At 44.8% G+C, this 21,781-nt stretch overlaps 1 protein-coding gene across 2 annotated transcripts in view; it reads right to left on the reverse strand.

Moving 5' to 3' along the window:
* The window catches only part of LOC135221726 (regulation of nuclear pre-mRNA domain-containing protein 1B-like), a 704,809-nt gene extending 683,790 nt beyond the window's left edge, over positions 1-21,019 (reverse strand). The window contains exon 1 of one of the 2 annotated variants that reach the window (XM_064259515.1): positions 20,816-21,019. In XM_064259515.1, the coding sequence (XP_064115585.1) occupies positions 20,816-20,966 (151 nt within the window). In that variant the 5' untranslated portion in view covers positions 20,967-21,019. The remainder of the gene's footprint in view (positions 1-20,815) is intronic. The other variant, XM_064259514.1, reaches the window with a different exon arrangement.
* Positions 21,020-21,781: the final 762 nt, after the last annotated feature.

Below are 21,781 nucleotides of genomic sequence, written 5' to 3' on the forward strand. Positions count from 1 at the left end.
ACCAAGACATTAAAAGACTGAAAGATACTCAAAAAACTCCTGTATCTTCAGACAACCTTAAAAATACAAAAAAACATAATCAAGGAGAAAAGTTAGTGAGGATGGGATACATCCTTCTCTCCCTCACCCAATACCGTGTCAGTCACAATGAATGGCCTCAATGTACTGCAATTTCAATATGTGGTTTGCAAATCTGTCAGATAATGAGATGCGAAGACAGAATTGCTTCTCCAATATGTAGATTTAATAATGTCTTTCAAAGACAGATTACGTCTAAAGGCCATAGACGTAGACACTGCTCTAATTTCATGAGCTTTGACTTTAAAACACTTTGATATCTGAGTCCTGATTGTCCGTGTGCCTCAGAAATAAAAAATTCCTTAAAAAGAAGGAGAGCGCATTTTTAGAAAGAGGACGAGAAGGATCTTTCACTGAACACCACAGGTTATCACTCTTACCTCTTATACCTTTGGTCCTTTGCACATAATGTCTAAGTGCTCCCACTGGACAGAGAAGACATTCAGGCTCATTAGGCCCCACTAACTCCGAAATGTTTCTTTATAGAGAAAGGAACGAGGCCAAGGACGTGAGGGATTTTCATTCTTAGCCAAAAAACCCCAGCATTGATAAGCAAATGGCATTGCCCTTAGCGAATCCAACTCTCTTATCAATAGCATGCAGCTCACTGATTCTTCTAGCTGATGCTAAAGCACAAAAGAAAAAGTGTCTTCCTGGTCAGATCTCTAAAAGAACTAGAGGAGATCGGTTCGAATCTATCTGACATCAGCCATTTAAGAACTAGATCCAGGTTTCCAAGCTACTGTTCTTGACTCCTTTGTCTTGGTCGTATCAAAGGAACGAATCAGGTCTGAGAGGTCTTGATTATTAGAAATGTCTAATCCTCGATGTCTGAACACAGAAGACAACATAGCTCTATAACCCCTTAATTGTCTGGGTAGAAAGCTTCTTCTTTATTCTCAACGAAGAAAAAGAAGGAAGTTAGCTAACTGAGCTATAGAGGTCTTAGAAGACGAAATTCCTTCTTCTTTGCACCAAGCTCTGAATTGGACCCACTTAGCTTGGTACACTCGATCAGAGGATTCTCTTCTGGGTCTAGCAATAGTCCTTGAACCCTCTCTTTGAAAATCCTCTCTTTCTGAGGAAATGCTCGACAGTCTGAGGCGACTAGTCGAAGAGCGGACAAGTTGTGATGGAACCTCAGAAAGTGGGGCTGTCTGAGTAGATCCTTCCTTAACGGTAACTCTCTCGGAAAGTCCGTCAACAGCAGTAGTAGATCCGGAAACCATTCCCTGGCCGGCCAAAAGGGGGCTATCAGAGTCATCCTGACGTTCTGATGACCTCTGAACTTTGCCAGAACTAATCTTAGCATTTTGAAAGGTGGAAAGGCATACAGATCCAGATTTGACCAGTCCAGAAGCATGGCATCCACTGTAAACGCCTCCTCGTCTGGAACTGGGGAGCAATACAGTGGTAGACGAGCTGTCTTGTTTGTGGCGAAGAGATTCAACTGAGGACATCCCCAAATCCCCCAAAGCTTCTTGCATATTTGAGGATGTAACGTCCACTCTGTGGAGAGGACTTGTCCACTCTGTGGAGAGGACTTGTCCTCTCCTGCTGAGAATGTCCGCCTTTACATTCTTCGAGCCTTGAATAAAATCTTGTGCTCAAGACAACCTTGTTTCTCTTTTCGCCCAAATGAGTAGGTCTCTCGCCGCCTCGCACAGAGAGAACGAGTGTGTCCCACCCTGTTTTTTGATGTAAGAGAGAGCCGTGGTGTTGTCTGCTTGAACCAGCACTACTTTCCCTCTTCACCACTGTCTTGAAGTGCATTAGAGCCAAATGAATTGCCTTCAACTCTTAGATTTATGTGCCAGCTTCTCTGATGAATCTGCCAAAGTCCCGACACTCCTTTCTTTCTCCCCAGAGTAGCTCCCCACCCTTTGTCCGATGCGTCTGAACCAAAAGCGTAAGGTTGGGGCTCAACTGGCTTAGAGACAAGCCTTCCCTTCTGATTTTCACCAAAGGAGGTCCTGTTTGATTCCTTCCGAGATGGGAAACACGAAGGAGTCTGGGTAACTTCTTCTTTGCCACTTCTGCTCAAGTAAATGAAGTGGTCTCATGTTGCGCCTGCCCAAACTTACAAATTGCTCTATTGAAGCCAAGGTTCCTAAAAGGCTCATCCACTGATTCGCCGAGCAAGTTTTGTCTGACGAGAAATTCGTCTATTTTGTCAGGCAAGAGTCGATCCTTTGGAGAGACGGAAAAGCCTAAAAAGAACTGAATTCAGTCTCACTCCTAAATAAACTATCTCCTGAGAAGGAGTGAGACATGACTTTTCCTTGTTTACTAGCAAACCTAGGCTTTCCGTCAGCCTTAGTCTTTTTGTAGGTCCTCACACACTTCTGTCTGGACCTTGCCCTGAGAAGCCAATCGTCTAGATACATGGATATTCGTATCCGTCTAGATGAAGCCACTTTGCTACTGACGACAGAACTCTGGTGAACACTTGTGGAGCTGTCGACAGGCCGAAGCAGAGGGCCCTGAAACTGATAAATGCGGCCCTGGAACACGAATCTCAGGAATCTTCTCGATTCCAAATGAATCGGAATATGAAAATAAGCGTCCCGAAGGTCTATGGAAACCATCCAATCTCCAGGATGAAGCGCTGCTAATAACCGATTGGGCGTCGTTTCCATAGAAAAACTTCGTCTTCAGGACAAAGACGTTCAAGGGCACTGACGTCCAACACCGGTCTCCAACCCCCCGTGGCCTTCTTTACCAGGAAAAGGCGATTGTAAAATCCTGGTTCCTGCGGAGAGTCCACTAACTCTATGGCCCTCTTTGCCAGTAAGGCGGAGAAACTTCTTGATGGAGGCGGCAAATTTTTCGGAGTTCTCCGAGTAGGCTGACAAATTCACAGGAAATTCTGTGAGAGCTTGCTTGATTAACGGAATGGTGTATCCTTCCTTTCAGGACCTGGACCGTCCAAGGATCCGCTCCGAGATGAAACCAGGTCTGCCAGAAAGGTGTAATCTGGCTCCTACTGCTGTGTGGAGGACTACGGGCCTACTTCTTGATGGCAGAGGGAGTGGTTTTTAGAAGAGGCTCTACCTCTCCCACGAAACCTGGAGAAAGATGCGAACGGGAGCTCTCCCTCGAAATGGTTTAGGAGCTTTTCCGTGGAGGGAGCACTCCGAGAAGCAGAAAGAACCAGAGTTATCTTCCTGGGCTTCTTCACTGACTGTGATAAAAGATCCTGGGTCGCTTTCTGTGTTAAAGATTGAGCGATCTCGCTCACAATCTCTTGCGGAAAAAGGTATTTCTTGTCCAAAGGAGAAGAGTAGGCAGACTTCTTGGTTCGATTAAATAAAAACCCCTTTCGACAAGAAGGAGACACAAAGCTGTCTCTTCTTCAACACTCCAGAGGCGAAAATGGTAGCGAGCTCCGAAGCTCCATCACAGATGCCTTTATCGATACAATCCAGTACCGAGGCAAATCCTTCAACTGCTCCTCCCGAAAGTCCAAAATGACAATTTGTCCAAAATTGCATTTTTCCTAAACTATACAAACCTGAGGTCTTTTACAATAGGAAGGTACTAGCGGCAGCTGGATAGGTCGTAAGCTTTCGAACAAGGGGTTTTCGGTAGTTAACTTCTTGTCCAAGAACAGGCGCTGCGCGCGCGACTGGTAGGTAAACAAATCACTTTTGCTTTTCTTTTGGCCCAAGCAAAAACTGCAGAGTGAGGGGTGGCATGAGGTGGGGCTATGTTGTAAAAGGGGACCTCAAGGTTGTATAGTTAGGAAAAATGCAATTTTGGACAAATTGTCATTTGTTCCGACACGGCATACAAACCTTCGGTCCTTTTACAATAGGAAGACTCACTTCTTGGTGGGAGGAATCTGAGTCTTTTGTGAACAGAACCGGTGTTGTCGCCCAACCTTAAGGAATGCCTCCCTGGTCGTAAGAGCGAGGGAGGGATCCAAGCCTCTGTCCGATTGATCGGGGTGTGCACCGCAGGATCAATGGTCAGACCTCTGGACCCAAGTACTAAGAGAGAGGCAAGCGTATCTCTTGTTACCAGCAAACAAGAACAAGTTCCTATTTGCAAGAGGCAACATAAAGTTATGGTTTGTCTCTTGTTGGCATCCATTCCCCCCATTCCCCCCCCTTGTAGGAGGAAGTGGTGGATATTCGCTCCCATCCCTAGTGAAAGGGATAGGATGGGGCTCTGTCGAGTAGCTCACCGGCATCTCGTCCTTATCCAGCAAGGTGATGACCGTATCCCTCTACCCACAGGTAGAGGGGGGAGAAAAAGATAGGAAGAGAAGCCAGTCACTCTCTTCATTCACTTATCTATTCTTACAGTCACACCAGGACTCGATGCTGTTCAGCCTGCTAGGGTTGGGTTCTGGGTAGCTAGACAACGTGTTGAGCAGCCACCACGGGTCCTAAGGAAAACGATCCAAGGACCTGTGGGCAATATCCAAAGGTAGAAGGAGGTGCCGGTGGTCTGGTTGTACCAGACCCCTGCCTTCAGTACCTGCGCCATGGAGAAGTTCTTGTGTAACTCGAGGGAGTGGTACTTCTAGGTCATCTTGGTGCTGACGAAGAGTCTTCAACACTCATCTGGGATGTCGAGTTTTCTTCAGAAAAAAGCGCGGTCGCGCTTTCACAGGACAAAGCAGCATCTCCTTCGCATCGAAGGCGGTGAAGTCCATTAGGGAGGGGATTGTGAAGGACTCTAACCGATCGTCAGGAACCGAAGGGTTCAGAGTCTTCGCTACGAATTCGGTACGAAATCGAGCGTCACGAATCCCCATCCCCTGGAAGCTTGACTTCGCAGGAAAAGTCATGCCATTACCTCAGAGGAAAAGAAGGGAATGGTCGTATGACCTATCCCTCTTCTCGACTTCGGTGATGTCCTGTACCCATACTGGTCTATCCGTCTGCAGCGAACTTGTTCTTCTCGGTAGTGGATAGGACGCCGGGGGGGGACACTCAATGGTGGTGTCGATGGTATGGGTACTGTGACAAGCCGTTAGGACGAAGAAAAGATTGTTATGGAACAAACCGCCCCAACTAAAGTCCACAGCGAAGTTCGTAACAGACTTGGGCTGCTCTGACAGCTGCCGACTGACTGCGTTCGGTAGGATGGCAAGTTGTCCAAGCACCCAGAGCAAGTCCACGTGACCTTCGCCTTAAGAGGTTCTGCAAGAGACTAAACAAATATTTGTTTCGTCACCGATGCCAGAAGGCAGGTTGATGACTCTCTTAAGGCATGTGCCCAACAGGCGAAAGTCAATTGCCTCTAGAGACGAGGTCCTTGATGGCAAGATATCTCCACATAGTATAGTTGATTCTCGGCTAAGGAGAAACAACACTATGTGTCGTTGAAGACGAAGGTGTACAGAAAATGCAACCTACGTCTTCGCAGCTGAACCGAGAGAAGGATTCTCAAGATTCTGAACCTGTGCTACAAAGACTGAGAACGCTAACCGCTATTCATTGCTGTCCGGTGAGGATCGTAGTTGCAATAAAAGCGGAGCGCTTTTCAGTAATGAAGACAGGGAAATACTGCCTGAAGAACTGCTTCTCATGGGCTGAACATTTGGAAAGTTAGAGCTGTCAGGTCGGAGAGTAGGCGATGTCTTCTGACATATCTGTTAATTCGGGGCGAGCAATGAATAATTGCACACCTAACGAATACGAGATATTTTGAAGACAAACTCAGATGTCTGCCAAAAATCATTCGCATTATCGCGGTGCGATGCAGCGGTTGACTAGTACAGACTTCTGTTACCGTGCGGTAAACAGAAAGATGAAAGAGTCCAAGAGATATCTCTGTTGAAAATTCTCGCAATGTCGAAGGCGATGAAATCGAGCGTCACAGCAGTAGATGGTCCTTCATTATTGCGAGAATCCCGTTAATCAGAGAACCTAAGTCCATGATTGTTGGGCAGAGATACGGTTCGGTAGTCAACAAACCAGGGGAGAGAGAGACGTAACCGACCGTGCATCTCCGAGACCTAGCTGATACTGAGCCGCTATCAGGCAGTTCAATACGCAGTAGCTCTCGGTGACTCGTCATCCTGAGTTGCCAGTTAATCCATTATTCCACGAAGGAATGCGTTCGGCTAGAACCATCGAGCATAAAGAATACGCTCGAGCAATTATATTTAAACGAAACGGATTTCGGTAAATACAAAAGCTGATTTGGTGTTGTCATGACAATACCAAGTATCTAAAATCGAAACTGATAACTGCTGGGAGGTTTGCAGGCAACCCCGAGTTGCAGTTCAATTAAGATAACAATTTCGTCTCGGTCACAAACCGTAGAGTTAACTACGGTATGCGCCTACCCCCCCGGGGGTGGACAATTCAACTGTTACAGAATCATGTCGCGAGGGTAATATACGTAGTATATTTGTAGGTTCTGTACAAACGACCTCCATCCTAAAATTCTTTTCCCCTCGAGGATGAAAGGAATAAAGGATTGGAGATCGACCGCCTTCGTTCTCTAGGTTCCAAGAGAGTGAAGGAGAAGTCTTTCCCAAAGGAAAAGCTTCAATGGTGAACAGAATACCGAAGACGATAGTTCAAGCCAAACTGGAAGTTTTCCCGTCCGTTCTTCTCTATCCAGGTTAATCGCCTACTGTGAAGGATACTCCTTCTTTCAGCAGCAGTCTTCTTCCAAAAGCTAGAAATTACAGGAATTCGAGCATAAGCGAGGTTTCCGATTATCGTGTAACAATTATCGGGGATTCTCGCTCACTTTGGACCTGTGGGGTCTCGGCCTAAGTGTTTGGAGATCGTAAAAAACTCGAACACTCTGAGTGCGCTAGAAATTCCGTTTAGAATTCTAAGCACTCTGCGAAACCCCACCGAATTCGTCAAACGATATCCGGGCTGGTGGTCCCTCCGATGTTCCCGTAGAAATCGAGAAAGGGGCAGGATCCCTCCTCAACGACCGGGGCTTACGTCAGGTAGGACCCGAAGGTCCCCCCGGTAGCGCAGCCCCTAACGTGGGATCTTACAGAGAAATCTCTGTAGGATCCCTCCCCTTTCCCTCGTAGCCGTAAGGAGAGAGGGAATGGGGGAGGAATGGATACTGGCTCGCCTTCCCAGCGGAACTAGCAGTTGGAGAAGAAAAGGAGCAGCCATCGCCTTACGGCGATGGCCTCTCAGAGCCTGGGAAAACGTATCGTCAGGAGAAAACGTTTTCCCGAGGAGGGTTACGAACTCATACTGTAGGTAAGGATCTGCCGCCACTGTGAACGTCGTCTGGGTGGGGCTGATCGACACCTGACAGGAGAGAGCCGATACCGTCCTCCGACTCATTCCAGTCCTCGTCGAGGTCGAAACCTCTCAGGAGGACCGAAGGGGTATTCAAATACGGTGTCGAAGACACGTAGAAACGCCTCTGTCGCAGTAGAGGAGGTGAAGTAAGCTTGTTCGACCGGCCAGAAATGAGAGAGCCTTCTTGTCCGGAGACGAGAGACTACCTGGTTCAACACCAGTCGGCAAGCTCCGATCGCGGCAGACCCACCGTTCGATTTGGGTTGTTTCCCTCTCGGGCCCCCCAAAAACGACTCGAAGCCGAGACGTGGCTCTGCTGGTGGGAGCGGCGATCCTTCCCCGAGGTCGTTGTGCTGACGAATCAGCGCCATAACCCTCGGCAAAGTTTCTCTGGATCTCGGAAGTCACAGCATCTTGCAGAGTGGGACCGTTAAGCCCTTCGAACAAGAGCATATTCCGAGAAAACCTTCCTCCTAAGAAGGGGAAAACAGCGACAGCCCTCTCGGTTCTTCCCCATCCACTTGCGCATACGTCCTGGGCCGGTCCAAGAACCGTGCCTGGCACGTAGGGCGTCGTGGTGGGATCGTGAGGGGCGCACCCTCAACGATAACCTCCTCAATACCTCGCCTCCTCCCGGTGTAAAAACCCCGAGGAGGTTGAAGGTACGGGAGAGGCCAGACCTGACGCTCCCCTGTTCGCTCGCTGGCAGAACCAGCAGGGGGCTTGGAGGGCTGCAGGCGATCGTCAACGCCGTGGTGGCGATCGAGCTGCAGGCCTGTCGAACCGTCTCGCTGTGGAGAACGGCTGGACTGAGCACAGCGGCCCCGATCTCGAGTGTCAGAAGAGCTGGTGCTGGTTGCCATACCCGATCGCTCTCTGTGAGAGCGACGGTCAGGCGACCTGCAGGCTCCACTGTCACAGTGAGACCGGTGCTTGTCCTCACGGCACGTCACGTCGCTGGTTCCAGCCGTGGCTGGTACCGGCGAACGGGAGGACCTCTTCCCAGCCTCAGCCCGTGGCCGGTCGTGGACCGTCACGTCCCCGGGTAGCCAGCTGTTCACCGCGAGAGTGAGAGCTGGTCTGGTGAGAGTCGCGTGAGCGGCTGTCACCAGTCTTCCAAGCCCCGTGCCGTGAACCTAACGCTGAGCGGACTCAGAGTTCTGGTTCCTGGCTGCACGGTCGCTGGTAGGCGACCGTACACTCGGTACCTCCCGCGAAACGAGAGGCCGAGACGGACCCTGATGCAGTGGCAGAACCACTGACACCAGGCGAGGAAGTACCGGTGTTAGCCGGTACCCCTCCTGGTCCCCGTAGTCTTCTTCCTTGCGGAAGAAGAGACGGGCCCCGCTCCCGAAGGAGCAGGAGGACCAGCGGAAGGAACCCCCCTCCCGTCCCACCTAGGTGAGACGGGTCCCGAGAAGCTCCCGAGGGAGACTTCTTAGGAGGGAGGAGGCAACCTTCTTCTTCCTCGGCTGTGAAGCCTTAGAAGTCGAAGGGGAAGAGGCGGCAGCCGACGACGATGAAGAAGATGAAGACGACGACGACGACACCTTCCTCCTCTTCTTCGTCAGCTTCCTCAGGGGGGGGACAGACGTAAGATCTGCTATCCAGGGCGGAGCCGGGGCTGCTGTAGCCGAAGCTACAGGGCCCGGACGCACCTGTACAGACAGACCAAAGTCTGGGGTAGTACCACCACGAAACAGGGACGACATCAGCAGGTATGGGCATCTCAGGAACAGCAGGCACAGCCAGCACAGCATCGGTAGGACCGCCAGCGCAGCAACGGCAGGGACAGCCGACAGGCAGCGCAGCAACGGTAGGGACATGCCACGCAGCAAACTGCATGGCAGTCAGCCCAGAATCGGCAGGTACGGCAGGCAGCACCGGGAACACAGGAAGTGGAGCAGCAGCTAGCAAACATCCTGGTACCGGCGGCAGGTCCAGGGGCGAGCTCTAGGGCAGCGGAAGTGTGGTCGCTGCAGCGCGGCAACCACGAGCGGCGGCGGCACGCCCCCCTCTTCGGTACGGCGAACGGCACTTCACAGCGGCTTGTAGGCAAGACTGTTACCACGTGAGGTGATTACACCAGGTGAGGAGGGACGTCGTCACCTGGAGCGTGGTCACCATCCATGGGTGACCGCAGTAGGCCCCAGACATAGAACCGCAGCCCCTGGACACTAGCACGCCCTGCAAATGGAAGGACGCCCATACCTCACCAAGGTCCACCCTCGTGGCAGTAGCACCTGCGGAAATAACAGTAGTAGCGATTAGTGGGGGGGAAGTCCCTCGCGCGGGGGGGTGAGCCCTCTCCGAACGAGTGGAAGACCCCGAATACAATTGTACATCGGGCACCGAGCGCCTCCCCCCGCGCTCGACGGATCGGGCGAGGGGAAGAACGCGATAAACCTCCCCCCCCCCAAGGGGAAGGGCCATCTGTGGGAGCTGAGCGGGGGGGGTTCTCGTTCCCCACCCCGCACAGCACCCATGTACCCAACAATAATATAAGAGCCCGAGAGCAATCGTGCCATCGGCCCAGAATGCAAGGGCATAAGGATCAATTCCTGACTGAGCGGAACTTGAACCAAATAAATATTGATGCAATCAATAATACAAAGAATAAAATGAAAAAATCTTGCATTACGATTCACTTCACAATGAATAAGGGCTCGGATCGAGCGCATTTGCGCCCTCGGTACCGAGCGCAAGGGTAAACAAGGATCCATTCCTTACCTTTATGGATCAAGGTTTATGGAAACCTTGATCCATAATGAATTGATGCAATCAATATATATATGAAAATGAAAAAGAATACTGCGCTTGCGATTTCACTTCATACAAATAAAAAGGGGAAGGATCAATTCCCGGTAAATAGCGGAAACATTGATCCCAGTAAACAATGCAATCTCAATAAAATATGAAAATGAAAAAAGAACTGCACTTGCGATTTCACTTCATTCAAATAAAAAGGGGAAAAGATCAATTTCCGGGGTAAAGCTCGGAAACTGATCCAAAATGAGTATTGCTACAATCAAAATAAATATATTGAAAATGCAAAAGAATACTGTACTTGCGATTCCACTTCCATACAGAATAAGTTTCCGTGCCGAGCGCATTCGCTCGGCAACGAGCATACAGGTCAAAAAAATATGAAAAGAGCACTTACTTACGATTTTCATCTACAAATTTCCAACCAAAATATACGCTCGGAGCGAGCGCTCTCTCGCCCTCAGCACCGAGCATACACAATACGAGGATCATTTCTGGGAAAATGAATTCCCGCACTTACGCCCTTCAGTCCCGGCACTCGGGTAACGGGAGGGGGCGTGGTGAAACCAAGATCCTTTAATTCACAATTGAATTCAATGGAAATAAATATGAAATGATTGTACTTACAATTCAGTTTCACTAGATAAATAGAAAAAGAAAAAAAAAAAAAAAAAAAAAAAAACACAACAAAACATGCGAAAGCAACGACGATAAAGCGGGGCAGAGAGCGATGATACACGTCCACACGCCAGCAGGCCGAAAGCAAAAGTGATTTTGTTTACCTACCAGTCACGCGCGCGCGCCTGTCGGACAAGCAGTTAACTACCGAACCCCTTGTTCGAAAGCTTACGACCTATCCAGCTGCCGCTAGTACCTTCCTATGTAAAAAGGACGAAGGTTAGTATGCCGTGTCGGAACAATGACTTGACTTTCCTGGCCAGCGAAGCAATGGCCCAATCCAGGAAGCTAACAACTTCGAAAACACGGAAAACACTCTTGCAAAGATGCTCCAGTTCATTGTTGAAAAGAAATCTTAGCAGTATTAAGGGCTGCTCAGCGGAAGAGTCCACAAGAATAGAAAAGTCTCCCTGAGCGGAGGCAGTCACACCCAGGGAAAAAACTTCTCCAGTGTCATACCAGACACGGCTCCTTGACGAAAGTCTCGAAGGGGGAAGACAAAAAACATTTTTTCCCCTCCGTTCTCTTCTCCAAAAGCCAAGCGTTAACTTTCTTGATAGCTTTCTTAGCCGAAAATAGAGAGGGACGAGACGCATGAACGAGGACGAGGAGTCAGGCTTACTATCCTTTTTCCACTGCGAACTAGGAGAAACTGGAACGGAAGGCGCAAAAGAATCTCCAAAGTTGTCAACAAAGGATCGTAAAAGGAGTTTATACCCCGACAAATGCTTGTCTTTTTCTGTAAGACCTTCTCCTTCTTCCTCCAAATCCGAAGCTTCCTTCGACGAAACTGGCGAACATTCCATCGGAAGAGGAATCCTGTTCGGCGAAGTCACACCCTGATGCGTCCGAGGAGGGTGTGAGAAAGTAGGAGAAGACGTCTGAGCCTGTACTGAGACTAATCCGGGCGGCTGAGCTGGCTGGCGGCTGCGTTGGCGGCTGAGGTGGCGCTCGAGCGAGAGCCTGACGTGGCGCCATAGACGGAGTCAGGAAAGGAGTCTGACCAGGCGCCTGAAGTGGCGTCTGAAGAGGAGTCATGGAGAGTCTGAGTCTGAAGAGGCGACTGCAAAGGAGCCTGCGAAGAGGGGACGAAAGAGACTTGCCAAAAAGCTCCAAGATACTGCTAACTTGGCATTCATCTGTTCAAACACAACCGGTTGAGGATCAATGAATGAATGATTGTTAGTTCTCTGGCATCCTGACATCGAAGGTCATTGGTAACGGGGCCGGAATATCGTTTATTATAAATAAAGAATAAAAATTATATGCAATTAAAACCATAAAAGCAAATATCATTGTAAAAGTTAAATAGCTTTCAGAAGACCTGCTTCTGAAATAAATCTAAAAATGCCACTTGCATTGTATGACACATCATGTCCAAGAATCTTGGCAAGGATGAACCTGCCATCCTTACCTCGAGCCTCAAACAGATATCTATTTCTTTCCGTGCTATAAGTGGGGCATTCAGTCAACAAATGCTTCACGGTCAAGGGTATCAAACAGTCGTCACAATATGGTTGGTGTTGGCCAGCTAGCAAAAAACTCATGTGTCATCCGAGTGTGACCAATTCGGAGACGACAAAGATAGTCTACCACTTTCGGGGCATCACGTTATTTATTTCCAAGGGATATAACATTTGTTATTTCTCTCATCTTATTATCGGCTAAGCTTTCCCAATGCTTTTGCCCATTATTAACAAATAAAATTCTTAATTGTAGGTAAAAATCATTACATGGAATGGGATACCTTCTTGGTAGCAAACTCAGCTGCAGCATTCTTTGCCAGTGAATCTGCCTCCTCATTTCCACACAGGACACCTACGTGTGCCGGAACCCAACAAAATCGAACAGTTATGCCTTTCAGACCAATAATAAAAAGCCACTCTAAAATCTTTAAAACCAAAGGGTTACTAGAATTAAAAACTTCTAAAGCTTGAAGGACACTTCTTGCATCACTAAAAATGGTAAAATTGCCCTCATCTTTTAATGCTATTTTCTCAATAGCGGTTAATATGCCTATAGTTCTGCAGGTAAATATGGAAGATACTAGAGGAAGTGCACCTCTACAATTAAAAGAACCACTATATACTCCAAATCCAACGCCAGCATCAGATTTGGAGCCATCTGTAAATATAAAAGTAGATTCCTTATGTTCTTCGACATGTTCACGAAACAGAGACCTGGGCTTCTATTCAGTCATGTTCTTTTTTATACCAATAAAAATATTTACAAAAAGATATACTGGTAATTTCCATGGAGGGTTGCTGATATCTTGAATGGAAGAACTCTATTTCTTGCTATATCAAGACCGTTTATTAATTGTTTTACCCGAAAACCATAATGGTGAGGAGATTTTGGGTGTAACTCAAAATATCTAAAAATGCCTTACAAAGTTTGCAGTCTGACAAGCTAAAGAATTGGGAAGTCTTTGCAACCTAAACCAATACCGAATAATAGAAGACTTTCGGTAAAGGTCTAAAGTTAAATTCTCCAGCGTCAACAAGGAGACTTGGAATAGGCGAAGTTCTAAACGCTCCTGTAGACAGTCCTAATACCAGCATGGTGTATAGAATCTAATACCTTTAATCTGCTTGGGGTGGCTGAGGAGTATATTTCACACCCATAACTAATTTTTAGAAAAAATTAAGGCCTTGTATAATTTTAAAATAGTTTTTGCGGTCTGCCCCCCATGATGTATGTGACAATACTTTTAAAAAAAAGATTCAGAGCCTCAAGGGGACAACTTAACTTTTAACGCCTTTAAGTGAGGAACCCATGTCAACCTGCAATCAAATATCAAACCTAAAAATCTAGCTTCATTTACACATGGGATCCGTTGGCCTTTGATGTATATATCCGACAGAAATGGGACAACAGTAGTTTTGTTTGTCGAAAACTTAAAAATCCATTCATATCAGCCCACTGAATAATTTTGTCAATTGAGAGTTGTAGTTTCTCTCAACCATCGACTTTCTAGATCCAGCAAATGATATGGAGAGATCATCTACAAATAATGTTGAGAGATATCTTGGGGAATGACAGAGGATATCCATTAATGGCTAGTGCAAATAGTGTTACACTTAGCACACTACCCTGGGGAACTCCTTCTTCCTGACATCTCCTCTCTGATAGAGTTTCCCCCACTCTGACTTGAAAAAATCTATGTGAAACGAATGATTGAATGAACAATGGTAACTCTCCTCGTAACCCCAATTCATGAATGGTTTTAAGTATACCATATCTCCATGCAGTATCATATGCCTTCTCAAGATCAAAAAGACTGTTACATGGTGCTGTTTGGAAGCAAAGGCTTCACAAATAGAGGATTCCAGTCGCATCACACATCAGTCGTTGAATGCATTTTTCTAAATCCACACTGGATAGGTGATAAATACCCTTCTTTTCCAGGTACCATACGAGTCTTACATTGACCATCTTCTCCATGATCTTACATAAACAAGATGTCAATGCAATTGGTCGATAGTTTGCAGCTAAAAACTTATCCTTACCAGGTTTTAAAAAGGCTAAATAATGGCTAGTTCCCAAAACACTTGGATAACTATGATCATCCCATATTCTGTTAATAATGCTTAAAATAAACAACTTGGTATTAACAGGTACATGTTTAATCATTGCATATGGAATTTCATCGGGTCCAGGGCTGTATCATTACATGTAGCAAGTGCGGAGTCAAATTCTCTTTCAGTAAAGGAGAGTTGTATGACTCTTCCCTTCCTGTTGCAAAATTTAAAATTTTCTTTTCTTCATTGCTCCTAAACTGGTGACCAGGAGCTGCTTCACACTTTGCGTGAATTTAACATTTGAGAAATGATCCGCCAGGGCATTGCTAACGTCAGTTGCTCCAGTCACATACTGATCATTCACCTTCAACAATGGTGGTGGGTTGGGGGTGAATTTGCCTGCTATCTTTTTCACTTTCCTCCACACAGAAGATGGTGGTGTTCTACTGTTAATGGAGGAAACAAAAGACACCCAAAGACTGGCGCCTAGCTTCTTTCATGGCACGACGGAACTGTGCTCTACATTTCTTGTATGTAATTAAATTCTCCTCAGTACGGCGTCTGCGCAATCGGGTTAAAGACCTTCTGTGGCTCTGTGCCCCGGGCAGTAGTTTCTGAAGACCACCCCGGGGTGGACTGGTCGTCGTTTGAATAACCCTGTTGTTTTGGGAATTGAATTGACTCCGCTGTATGAAGGGTTCCATTCAGCATGTCTATGGCCATCATCAATATTTTCAAACTGTTCTGCATTCCCTTCAATTTCGCTTAGCTCACGAAATCTACCCCAGTCTGCCTTGTCAAGATTCCATCGTGGCGATCTCTGTGAAGGTGGACCATTGTTGGTGCTTATAAATGATTGGTGCATGATCACTAGTATGCCAATCATCTAATGTCCTCCAATCGAAATCGAGAAGGCAATTAGAGCTTGCGATTGATAGGTCAATGCATGACAAAGGTACCTGTCTGGACATGAAAATGTGTGGGCTCTCCTGTATTAAGGAGATCCACATCCTCATTTTCCACAATTGATGATATAATTATTGCCCTTGTGTTTGCTAAAACATCGCCCCATAAAGGATGTCTACCATTCAAATCTCCCAATAAGAGAAAAGGTTGGGGGAGTTGTTGAATCACCTCTACTAAATTATCATACAAAATATTATCATTTGGAGGTAGGTACAGAGAGCATATTGTATATTTCTTCCTATATCAAATCTGTACAACCACTGCCTGCAGAGGTGTACGAATAGACAAAGATATTTGGGGAAACTATCTCGACGAACGTAAATGAGACTTCCGCCATGGCTCCCTGCTTGTTGATTATATGGTGTTCTATAGCTAATATACTCTCGAGGACAAGGAGTATTAGCATCAAGCTTGCTCTCTTGTAGACATACAATTATGGGGGAATGCTCATGAATTAGTAGCTTAAGTTCTTCATATTTGGCCCTTAAACCCTGACAATTCCACTGCAAAATGGAGGAGAAAACTATGGATCACTTCTGGAAGACATCTTGGATGAGGTCTTCCCACTGGCAACTTTTAATCTAACATTATTTCCTGTAGGTTTCTTTAGAGATGGTCTTGATATATTGGGTTTTACGTTTTGTCTTTTTCTTTGTGTCCTTTTGATCTATTTGTTGAGGCGGATGGTGGACCTCAACTTGAATTTCTGATTTATTCAAGTTATCTTCCAGTTGATCAGAAACATCAACAGATAAAACATCAAATTTATTTGACGTCATAGCTTTAATGTTTCGATGGAAGGGGGTGAGAGAGATGGAGGTCTCTCTCTTTTTCGATTAATAGGTGGTGGGCTCTAGGTTTTTGCACCTTCCCCACAACAGGTGCACCAGGCAAGTTGGTTTTTAAGTGGAACCTCCATCAAATCAAGGCAAGGACATGGCCTGAGAGAGGTTTTTTACTACTAATTGTAATGGGGGACGAAGGTAGTACGGGGATGGGCAATGCCCCAACCTGTAATACATTGTGGCAAAGCCTCAGAAGGCAATAGCTTACCTCATCATGCAGCATTTTATCCAATTGGATGGTATATTTCTTTTTATAGAAAACTATTGGCAGTGCTAGGTGGGTTTGATTTAAGTGCCTTTGCATAACTACTTGATTTATCTAATAGTCTTTTGGCATATCCCACACTTATATGTTCTAAATTGGATTTGTTAAGGCAGCTTCTTCGGACTTATACAGCTCACAGCTCCGGTCAGTGGATTTATGATTTGAGCTGCAATTTAAACACCTGGCATCAAGTGCACATTTTCTCCATGTAAGATTTAGAGCAAATACCACACATTTTTTTTGTTTTTGCAAACTTTTGACGGGTGTCCAAATTTAAAACAATTAAAACATTGCAGTGGCTTCTGCTTGAATGGTCGAACTTTAATAACTTCATTTTCAATAATAATACGGGAAGGTACACCAGCATCCTGGAAAGTAAGGATAATCATTGATGTACCCGGGACTTTGTGTACTTTCCATACATTTTAGTGGGGACCCACATGGCCAGTATCTCCTCCTCTGTAAATTTCATACAGATCTTTGTTTAAAAACTACTCCCCTTCCGTAGCTAAAATTTAGGTGGGGTTTGACATCTAACTTAATATCATCATCATTTGTTTTAAGGTTGGATAGTATTACAGACTGTGTGCATGATTTGGCATGGATAAGGTAACTATTTTTCCAAAACGAGATATATCTCCTGGTGCAATAGTTCCTACTTTTTTCTGAATTAATTTGCATATTTTGAAATAGTTCCCTGTAACCCCCTGAGATTCAGCTACAAGCCACATCGGTGGTTTTGGCTTCCTCTGGGAAGGCATAACTAAATCAGCATCTTTTTCAAACCAGTCCGCAGGTATAAACATCCAAATCCTTTGGTACCTTGTCGCAAAGAGCAGCCATTATATTCAAGTTATTAATTTTGATATTATTAACATTACATATTGCATTAAATGCTTCATCATGACTATTGTAAGATATCCATGAATCCCATTTTGTATCTTCCAGTTTCATTCTTATTTCTGTTATAGATCCTAACACTTAAATTCAGGCTCCTCCCAAAAACTACAAGAAGGTTCGGCAGCCGCCACCTTCTTGGGAACCGCAGCAGGCGACACAATCGCGAGACCTTTTCAGCGGTCTAGAAGTCTTATTAAGCCAACCTCTATAAGAGGAAACATCTGAACTAGAGTCGCTTGACGAAAAAAACACTTCCTCGCAACACCTTTCCAATGGTGAGCGACAGCATCCTGGGATACGGCTACAGGATTGCTTGAGGGGGCGGCTGCTCGGGAGCAGATCCCGCTCGCCTCCCTTCGGTTTTCGGCATGCCTCCTCCCAGGATCTGGGAGTTTGACAGGGGCCTAGACCTAGGAGAACGAACGGGCCGAACAACCACCTCCTCCACTACACTTGCACTAAGTAATTTATCACATTAAACTACACTTCTGCACTGTCTCACCCATGTTCTGATAGTGGTGAGGAAAGAGACAAATTTCGAGTCCATATCGGCTCGTAATACTGACACGGGATCGGGATCGGGAGATACAGATTCGAAGGCAGGAGCAACCACTACGGGGTTAATAGGAACAGGATTAACAGAATTCAGAGGAATATCCTGGCTACTCACTGACTTAGAAGAAGATCTCTGTGAAGCCTTTCTGATTCTATCTTTTTCTAACTTCTTCATATACTTTCCCAGTGCCTTCCACTCTTGAGATGTTAAGAGACTTACATTCTTCACACGTATTCTCAAAAGAAACATTCACGTCCCCTACAACTAACACAAGTAGAATGAGGATCAAGTGAAGCTTTAAGAAGTCTAGTCTTACATCCACTACTACACACCCTATACTGAACAGAGCCGGTGTCAGACATCGTGAAGAATTCAAAATAATTTCTAAAAAGGAGAACAATATCCAAACCAAAATAACTATAGCGCTAGCAAAAAGATCAGTAAACTCAAGGTACATCACCAAAAGGAGAAAACCAAGATGATCAAATCCAAATTCCAACCAGCAGAGGAACCGTGTTACCGGTTCCGACGGCAGGAAACTTCTGATTTATTGGTTGGAATGGTTCCCGGTACCCGGTAGAGGGCGGGAGATCCTGTCAAAACCATTAGCGCTACCGCGAATTTCAAATTCTGCCTGTGACGTCAGGAGACGACAGCTATATGTAACCACCGGGTAAGTTATATAAGTGAAATTACAGATACAGTATTTCTAAAGTAGGTAGATACAATCCAATGTTTCTACCTTGCCGTACATCTGGCTGCCGAAAACCATAGTGGAACAGACTACGGATAAGTGGATTATATTTTTTTTTTTTTTTTGCTTTTTTTTTTGCTAGCACTTTTCATTGATTTAAGTCTATATTAGTATTTTGATTTTTTTAAATAACTGTAAGCCAGAAATAAATGTAACCTTTAATGTTTGCATGCTAAGAATGGCAAAATCATCATTGCCACATTAGTGGAGCTTAACACATACGCTGATGCATTATTATAAACGTTTTCCATGAATTCTAGTTGTCATAGTAATGCAATATGATAAAAATTGCTTTAATATTTATGTATATATACTTTCAATACATAGGCTGATTTCACCAATTTCCACGTTTTGTGTAAGTCTTATACCCAGTTTGGAGGGTGAAAACATACCAATTGGCAACAGAGAGAGAGAGAGAGAGAGAGAGAGAGAGAGAGAGAGAGAAAGGAAGGCGAAGGAAGGAAGGACAGGGATGGCAGTGTAGGGGGGGGCTGGGGGGGGGAGAGGGTAGGTGGAGCTTTTTACGCGTGTTCGTATCCATTTCTGGATAATGGAGTTTTTGTCTCTTGGTACAAGGACAAGTGTCGTTATTCTTTACAATTAGTGATTCACGATACCCTTATAAATTACGGCACTGGGTGTAATGCACTATAGCAAAATCTCGTTCTGATACGAGTGTTCGTTACAGAAATATTGCCAAAAAACGTGCTTGCACTGTCTCTGAAACCCATAGTAGGTATGCTGCTTAGTTGTCAATCAAGTTTTTTGTAATCAAGTATTTTTTACAAGCTAGCTATTGTATAAATTTGTATTTTTCTCAATCAAAACATATGCCCCTCAATGCCAACTTTCCTCTTTTAACGACTTTCTGGTCATTGCAAATTCGGCCCCATTAATTTCTTATGGTGCGAAAACAGACAAGAGGCCCAGGGACCGAAAACGATTGCGTCACACTACGGCGATAATCCGGCAGTAAAACATCTTCATATATCCAAAAAGTAAATAATAAAGATACATATATGTGCGCATTACGATTATAACAATTACATGAGCTGATAATCTGCATGAATAACTGGTAAACTGTTCTGCAAGAAAGTTGAGTAAAGCAATTATTTACAATAGGTACGAAAGTCAAGATGTCGTGACATCATAATGCAGGACTTAAAAGAACGTTATAATTCCAAAAAATAATTACTTAAATTTGAGTCAGAATCGAGTTACTTTTTCAATAACGAATATTTTCAAATTAATCATCATAAATATATAAAATATTGATGTTTTACTATTTATTTAAAAAATTATCGAAGTGCACTCTTCGTCGTCGGTTCTTTCTTACAAAAACAGTTGTTTACTCGGCGAGGAAAAGTTTTTCCGATTGTTGTGATGAAAGTGCCCCAGCGTCTGTGGGTACAAGTGGTGTGCGGATTTATCACAGGAAATATGGTTTTAGTTTATTAACACAAGCGACTAGCCGGACTTCCGTAAACATCGAGATGGCATCAATCTTCTACATATTTCGAGTTGTAAATAAAAATGTTGAACGCGTTTTGGTGAGATTTGCACTACGTTTGACACCGTTTTCACTACCCTCTGTTTGAATCTTAAAATTAGGCCTTAATTTCTAACTTTGGAGAAAATACTTAATTCGAAAGGAGAGTAGAGGTCTTTAGCTCCGTTTCTCACCAACAAGTCGCGACTGATGCCCATCTCCGGTGTCAGGACGCGTTATAATGTACTTTTTTGGGGATTGTTCACGCTGATCGTACATGGTCCACTCTGTACCCTGCAGTTTTTTACCCTAAATATCAGGTGAAAAAAGTGACCATTTGATGGTTCAATATCCGCACAGGGGTGCTTTACCCAATGTATAGGTTAGCCTATGAACATTTACAACGGTTAGAATCTTAGGAACACAAAAAACCAGGGAAAACCTTAGTTTCCTCGAAACCTAGAACATACAGCAGTCTTGACTTATTAGATTACCTTACCAAATAATAATTTCTAACGACTGAGAGGAGTGTCAGGCCTGGCTACGGCAGCGTATCTTAAACGGCTTGGCCGACTACCTAACCCTAGGCTTGATACTCTGACTAGCCTTGTAGTATCTCTTATTACGGATTTTGGAAATAAGAGAACTAACAATTCAAAACGTTGTCTATGGCTGAAACTAGCTGGGTATTAAGTCCAGCAAGATTGCAGACTAAGCCGGTATGCCAGAGGCTAAGCCAACTTTAGGTAGGCCTACCTGCCACAAGTTCCTTGTACCAAACATTGACGACCGTGTGAGCGTGCTTCTTGTGATGGATTAACCAGAGCGAAACCGTCTGAATGGACTGCGTGGAGACGTTCAAATCATCTAACTTCTTTTTGAGGCTGCCTTCATTAAATGTGGCCATATTTCGCTCGTTAAAATACTTATATGATCACAGGCATACATTACTTGAGGCATCAAACACTGGCAAACCGAATACTGGAGTTGCAGATGAAAGACTATTTTGTTCACGGAGCTGTTCGATTTCAATATTATCATCTGCACTGTAATTTAAATTATTCCCAGCTATAACACGTAAATCATGGTTTTTATTCCAGTCGGAAGGTTTTAACTTTCATCCAACTGTCACTTTTGGTACAACACCAATATTGTTGACGTTGTCAAAGAACTAGTTGTGGAACGACACCTTCGCCATCATCAGAATTCTACCGTAAAAATAGAACCTTTTGTGTAAATACTTTTAAATGCGGAAACTATATTTCTTAAAGTAGTGTTGATGGATTACTTATACTAAAAGAAACAAAATATTTTTGCCTTTCAGAAGAAATGCGACAATTTAAGAGATCTTCCATTATTTGCATGTATAACGTGGCTGGTAAGATACGTCATGAATGTTCGTTCGTAATCAATCTAGATTTTCCCAAAGTGTTGTGTTACTATTTCATAGAAGAATTCCCAGTTTTAGAATATAAGCGCTTCCTCTCCTTTATACATAAATTTTCTCTTATCCAATATTAAATTCTGATCATGAAAAAAGAATTTCTTCTATGTGACAGATTCACAGTTGGACACTCACGTAAACACTCACGTAAACGAACAATGCATTACAAACAATAGATTCAAGAAAAAAGTTGTCCTTTGAAAGTAATTGTTAGTCTTAATGTTCTTTTTTATCATTTTATCATAATCATCTACAGTGGGTGGCCTTTTCATGATATA

Source organism: Macrobrachium nipponense, chromosome 3, assembly GCF_015104395.2.
Source record: "Macrobrachium nipponense isolate FS-2020 chromosome 3, ASM1510439v2, whole genome shotgun sequence".
Lineage (NCBI taxonomy): Eukaryota > Metazoa > Arthropoda > Malacostraca > Decapoda > Palaemonidae > Macrobrachium > Macrobrachium nipponense.